The sequence below is a fragment of the Myotis davidii genome, unplaced genomic scaffold (genome assembly GCF_000327345.1).
Source record: "Myotis davidii unplaced genomic scaffold, ASM32734v1 scaffold415, whole genome shotgun sequence".
In the NCBI taxonomy this organism is placed as follows: domain Eukaryota; kingdom Metazoa; phylum Chordata; class Mammalia; order Chiroptera; family Vespertilionidae; genus Myotis; species Myotis davidii.
The window spans coordinates 2,443,004-2,450,031 of NW_006287951.1; the positions used below are offsets into that span (position 1 = coordinate 2,443,004).

At 46.4% G+C, this 7,028-nt stretch overlaps 1 protein-coding gene across 1 annotated transcript in view; it reads right to left on the reverse strand.

Moving 5' to 3' along the window:
• Positions 1 to 3,108, reverse strand: part of KY (kyphoscoliosis peptidase) — a 57,652-nt gene extending 54,544 nt beyond the window's left edge. The window contains exons 1-2 of the mRNA XM_015561358.1: positions 3,043 to 3,108; positions 509 to 594 (exon numbers count right to left, since the gene is read on the reverse strand). Coding sequence (XP_015416844.1) covers positions 509 to 594; positions 3,043 to 3,108 — 152 coding nt within the window. The remainder of the gene's footprint in view (positions 1 to 508; positions 595 to 3,042) is intronic.
• Between the last annotated feature and the right edge of the window lie 3,920 nt (positions 3,109 to 7,028).

Genomic DNA, 7,028 nt, shown 5'->3' on the forward strand with positions numbered 1-7,028 from the left:
TCTATGGTGTGATCACCAACACAGTCAGAGATGCTGCAGCAGGAGAGATCAGGGTAGGTCCCTACGCTCCCCTCACTGTGGGCCCCTGGGTGGGCAGGGGCCAGGGCTGGGAAGGCTCTGAGGGAACTTTCTCCACAGACCTGGAGGTTTCTACATTTTTTGTTTCATCAGCCAGTGACCCCACGAAAAGTTGGGGGCCCTCTGTCAACCGCTGGATGGGCAGACTGGGAGTCACCTTACACGGGTCAGGATTCAGTCCTAGCCACTCCGTGTAGGTGAGGAAGGTCAGTGGTTGGGCCAAGGCAGTAAAGGGAACATGTCATGTTAATTTTTCCCCTGCTCTGGCCCAGGTTCTGCACTAAATATTATTTCAGCTCATTCTCTTAAGTAGGGGAGGGGTCATCACTGATTCCATCTTAGGGGTGAAGATATGAGGCCCAGAGATGATGAACAACATGCTCAAGATCACAGTTCAACTCTCTGCTCTTTCTGGTCTCTTACCGCTCACCGGTGAAAGTTTACCCGCAAGGCATCAGCTTCCTGCTCTTCTAGGTTGGCCCCTGGCTCCTCCGGTGGGAGCTGTTTCTGCTCCCACTGTGGTGGGGGTGAGAGAGGTGGTGCCAAGCTCAGCCCTCACCCCTGGGAGGGCAGAGCTGGAAGGGTTGCGGCATGAAGTGAAGGCACCGTGGGCTCTCCTCTGATCAGATGTGGAGGAAATGAGACAACAAAATATCCATTAGCATGTGGTTAAGTTCACATTGGACTTAGAAATAGGCAGGCTTGGGCCTGGGAACACTCACTGTGTTTTCTTATTCTCACACTACGACCACACCCATGGGACTCTGACACCAGGTGTGTGTGGGTTCTCCACCAAGTAATGTTCACGCTAACTGTCTAGAGCTAGTGGAGGCCCCACAGGTTAAAGGCGCAGCCCCATAAGACTGTCCCTTCAGATGCCAATCAAAATGACTAGGTCGCCAGGTTGCCCACAACTTCCACCTGATTTGGTTACAAAAAGGTTCCTACTCCCTCCTCCTCAGGTTTAGTAATTGACTAGAGTGGCTCAGGAACCCACTGATTTATTACAAAGAGTATTTTAAAGAGTCCAGACGAACAGCCAGGTGAAGAGATACACAGGGCAAGGTCTGGAAGGGTCCCAAGCATGGGAGCTTCCATCTGTGTGGAGCTGGGGTGCACACCCTCCTGGGGGAGGTGTGTTTCCCAACCTAGAAGCTCTGCAGCCCCGGGTGTTGGGATTTTACGGAGGCTTCATCACGCAGCCACGATTGATTATTAACTCAGTTTTCAGCTCTTCTCCCCTCTCTGAAGGGATAAGCATCTAATTACGCTTGGTCCTTCTGGTGACCAGCCCCCATCCAGGAGCCCACCAAGAGTGCCTCATTAGAACACCTGTCTTTCCACCACCCAGGAAATTAGAAGAGTTTTAGAAGCTCTGTGTCAGCAACTGGGCTCAAAGACCAAATATTAGCAGGCACACACACAGGGTGTCCCAAAATAATGTATACACGCTTTGAATAATCACTAATTCCACTGGGTTAAATCTGAAAAGGAAGAAACATCAATTGAGCTATCAGCTGTTAGGTGTGTATACATTTTTGGGGGGGACACCATATATATATAAAATTATTCTATATAATAAATAATATATATGTAATTATTATTACAACACAGCTTGACAATATGAAAAACCCAGTGAAACACCCACGGGTGTGTTTCACAGATGTATCTGTCGTGGCTCAGCCAGGAAGGGGATCCCCTGGCTCCACATGTGGAGGTGGACAGACTTCATGCTCCAGTCCCCCAGGAAGGACTTGCAGGGAGCTTCCCTATAGCAGAGCACAGGCCTCTGCCCAGACCCTCCTGTGGAAGCACCAGGAATGGGAAGTGTGGGTGGGCCCGGGGGCTGCACCGTGAGGCTGCCCTGGAAGGAGATTGGGGCCTGTAAAAAAAAGTGTAAATCCAAGTGTGCACTTTGCAAACCCTTGGGATGCTCTGACCTGCTGTTTCTCATGAGACCCTGGCCAAGACATGGGAGGGAGGAAGCCATGAAGCCCACGACCACGGGCACCCCGTCTGCCCAGCTGTCAGCTTGGCAGGAGGAGGAAGTCGAGGAGTGAGAAAGGCTGTCCAGGTGCGAGCCAGCCAGGAGGGGAGCTGCCAGGTGGCCTTTGGCCCCCAGGAGCTGGGCCCGCCCAGGGCAGGGAGCAGGACTAAGAGGTGGCATTATGAGTTCACTGCCTCCTTGACCTTCAAGACAAGCCAAGAACACCTCCCAGGGCTGCTTTTAGCAAAGAGGGCTTTCCACACCTTCTGAATGGCTTTCTGCCTGAGTGGTGTCCAGTTAACTCTCCTGATAAAATCATTTCTGTTTCTTTTTTTAACTGAACTCAACGGCTCTTTCGGTAGCCTGCCACTCACATCTTGTAGATTTCCACTACTCTCTACCGGTTCCATTGTTATAAAGCACATCTTTATTTTTTAAACTTATATTTATTTTTATTAAGGTATAGTGAACATACAACATTATATGTTTCAGGTGTACAACTTAGCATTTTCAACATGTACATACCTATGATGTGATCACCACCATAAGTAATAAAGTATATCTTATTAACACATCTTTTAAAAAAAGTTTTTAAAAAATATGTTTTAGTTGATTTTAGAGAGGGGTAGGGAGAGGGATAGAGAGATAGAAACATCGATGAGAGAGAAACATTGATCAGCTGCCTCCTGCATACCCCTTCCTGGGGATTGAGCCTGAAACCCAGGCATGTGCCCTGGGGAATTGAACCAATGACCTCTTGGTTCATAGGTCGACGCTCAACCAATGAACCACACCAGCTGGGCTTAATGCCACATTTCTATCAAGAGGCCATGATCTTCACTTCCATTTTCACCTCCACCTTCATGATTTCTACAACCTCTACCCCCTCCACCACAATAACCATCTCACCTCCACCACAGTCTTCACTTCCATTTTCATCTCTACCCCCACAACCTCCACCATCATCTCCACCTCACCACCACCACCATCACCATCACCATCTTCACTTCCATTTTCACCTCCACTTTCACCATCATCTCCATCTCACCTCCACCACCCTCTCCACCATCTCTATTTCTACCACTTCCACTACCTTCACTCTCACCCTCACCACTAAGGGAATGTGTCCTATGTCTCAGAGACAATCTTCAAAGTAGCAGGTAATGAAAGGGAGTCAGACTGTGTTGTCAGAAGAGTACAGACCACAGATTCAGAGTAGCAGTTTTCCCCTCCTCTTTGTGAGCCTATTCTTGGGGTTCTGGCCAGATATCGCATTGGAGAAATGTCTGGGCTCCACCATCTACCTCCTCCTCCAGCCCTGATGTTTGTGGCCCACATAATGCACGGGTCCTGTAGTAGAGTAATGAGCGGGGGCTCTGGGTCCAGCTTGCCCTTTAGCTGTTTTGCATGGTATGACTGCATTAGGCTGATGACAGCTGCTATGTGCTCCGATTGATCAGCTCCTGTGTGGTGTGCAGCAGTAAGCATTTTGCATAACTCCAATTCTGACCCAGGCTAACTGTGACTCAGTTCATGTTACTTGCTAATGGGGCCGATGGTGATTTCAGTCATGACAAAGCTCTTTCATTATTGTTCTGTGGTTTCTGGAGGAGCATAATTGGGTAATTGGATCAAAGGTCTTAAGTAAAAATAGAACCAGAGCATGTTTAAAAGGTGGAATTTGGGGACTGGCAAATCATTTCTGAGCACAAGAAAAGGTCTCCAACTATTACCAACTAGATAACTGAAATCAAATGTGATTTTTGAGGCACCCTGGCTGGGTGGCTCAGTTGGTTGGACTTGTTGGACTCCTGGTCAGGGCACATACATAGGTTGTAGGTTTAATCTGGTTGGGGCACATATGGGAAGCAACCGATGGATGTTTCTCTGTCACATCAATATTTTTCTCTCTCTTCCCCGCTTCCTCTCTCTCTAAATCAATAAAAACATATCCTCCATGAGGATTAAGTATATATATTTATCATATACTAGAGGACCAGTGCACGAATTTGTGCATGAGTGGGGTCCAGCTGGCCCGGCCCCAATCGGGGCAGATCAGGACTGGGCCTGTCAGGAGGAGGAGATGGAGGGAGGTTAGCCAGCCAGCCAGCCAGCCCTGATTAGGGCCCAATCAGGGCCAGGCCCACTGGGGGGAGGGGCAACAGGTGATTGGCGGGGGTGGGGCCCACCCCCAATTGGGTTTGGGGGCCGATTGGGGGCGGGACCAGCCATGGGGAGAGCCTGTGGGCAGTGAGCAGCCAGCCCTGCCCCCGAATAGGATGGGGGGGTGCCAACTGGGGGCTAGCAGCCTGTGGGAGGGGCCATGTGTGGTTGGTCAGCCGGCCCTTCCCCTGATCAGGGCGGGGGGGGGCCGATCTGGGGTAGAGTTGGGTGGAGAGAGGGACTGTGGGCTGATCAGGGTGTTGGGGGCCCATCCAGGGTGGGGCTGGCCAGGGGGGAGGGGCTGTGGGAGGTTGGCTGGCCAGCCCCACCCCTTATTGTGGTGGAGGTGCGATCAGGGATGGGGCTGACCTGGTGGAGGGGCTGTGGCCTATCTTGGTGGGGCAGGCCCATCAGGGGTGGCCGGCCAGGTGGAGGGGCCACAGGAAGTTGGCCAGCCAGCCCCACCCCCTGATCAGGCCAGTTTGCTGGCCACAGTGGGCATCATAGCAACTGGTGATTGGTCGTTCCGGTTGTTACAGACGCTGGCTTTTTATATATATAGATGATATTGAGGCTCTCTGAGCTATTTTCATAGACAGTTTTGTAAGTTGTTTGCCTCCAGTATGAACACACACCTTCCCAGCCTCACACAATTAGGGGATATTTAATGAAATTGAGATGTGTGTGCCCCATGACCCAACTCAGATCATGCCAAGGTTGTTCATTACAGCAGTTTGTAAAACTTACAGACTGGGAAGTGTCCATGGTTGGGATGATGGTATCCTCCCACACTGGAATTCTCTCTGGTAGTTACTAGATGAACTAGATCTTTATAGAATCATATGGACATATGGATAGACATTTGCAACATAAAACTGAATGAATAAACTAGGATTGGAAGGATATTATAGGTTGATATCATTTAGATACAGTTTTAAAACATCCAATACAATGGGATGCATTGTCTACAGACATAGACGTGTGTGGCAAAAAATTTAAAGATGAATAGAATGTGCCACTAGGTGAGGATAGTGATTCTTCTGTGGAGAGAGAACTGGAGAGGGATTCGCATGTAATAGTTTACTTTCTTTAAAAAATGATCTGAAGCAAACATAGAAAAACTTTAACCTTTGCTCAACCCCAGTGGTGAGCACATGGGTATTTGTTATATTATCAACTGTACTTTTCTCTGTGTTTGAAATATTTCATCATGGAGATAATAGATGTGAAAAGGAAAAGGAAAATACCGAGTCCTGCATTCGTGGGAGTGTTTAAACAGTTTGTACAAGTGTCTTGCTGGGTGCAGTGGGGGTGTTGGGAGGTTGCACCAATCACTTAAAAGGTGTGAGAACTTTGCCCTGACTCTCAGTACTGGTGGAACACCACACGTGGTGGGGTCATACCTGCAATCAGAGCCAGTTTTCTGATCTATGAAGTGGGGTGCTGGGAGCTGAGGGAGGCTGAGTGCGCGGATGCTGATGGGGAGCATGGAGTTATGCACAGTGAGCCTCATGACTTGGGCTGGTGAGAGGAGTCCATTGGAACCTCCAGTGACAGACAGGTTGTCCAACTGAGTAATCCTTAAACAAGTGGGCAGGGTTGAGTGTTAAAACAACTTCTGAAAATGAGGTCTCTATCTCTTCAAGGACCATGAAACACCCTCCATATAAAAAGGGTGCACTGGTTACATCACTAAAGGTCCAGAAATAAAGCTATATATCTATGGCCAATTGATTTTTGACAAGGGTGTCAAGACAATTATATAGAAAAGAATAGTCTTTTCAACAGCTTGATATCTGTATGCAAAAGAATGAAGTTGGATACCTGCTTCACCCATAAATGAAAATTAACTAATTAACTAAAAGTGCATCATAGACCTAAATGTAAGAGCTAAAGTATAAAACTCCTAGAAGAAAACATAGTTGTATATCTTTATGACTTTGGGTTTAGTATTTTAGATAAGATACCAATAGCATGAGCAAGCAAAGAAAAACTAGATAAATCATACTTCCTCAAAATTAAAAAATGTTTGGGTTGCCAATGACACTATTAAGAAAGTGAAAAGACAATTGAGAGAATTGGAGAAGACATTATCAGATCACATATCTTCTAAGGTACTATATCTAGAATATATAAAGAATTCTTACAACTCAATAATAAAATAACTCAATTAAATTATGGGCAAAGGATGTGAATATATATTTTTTCAAAAGAAGATACACAATGATCAATAAACACATAAAAAGAGGATCAGCGTCATTAGTCATTAGAGAATGTAAATCAAAACTACAATTAGATATCACTTCACACCCACTAGGATGGCCACAATAAAAGAGATAGATAATAAATGTTGGTGAGGATGTGGAGAACTTGAAACCCTCATACATTGCTGGTGGGGGATTTAAAATGATGCATTCACTTTGGAAAATAGTTTGGCATTTCCTCAAAAAGTTAAACATTGAGTGACCATGTGACCCAGAAATTCAACTTCTAAGTATATACCCAAGAGAATCAAAAAACATGCTCACACAACAACTTCTATGTGGATATTCATAACAACACTATTCATAATAGTCAAATAGTGGGAACAAGTCAAATATCCATTAACTGAAAAATGGATAAACAAGCTGTAGAATATCCATACACTGGAATATTATTTTGGCATAAAAATAAATGGAGTACAGATACATACCACACCATGGGTAAAAAAGTTATGATGAGTGAAAGGAGCCAGACACAAAAGGCCACATAGTAATGATTTCATTTACATGCAAGAACCAGAATGAGCAAATACATAGGG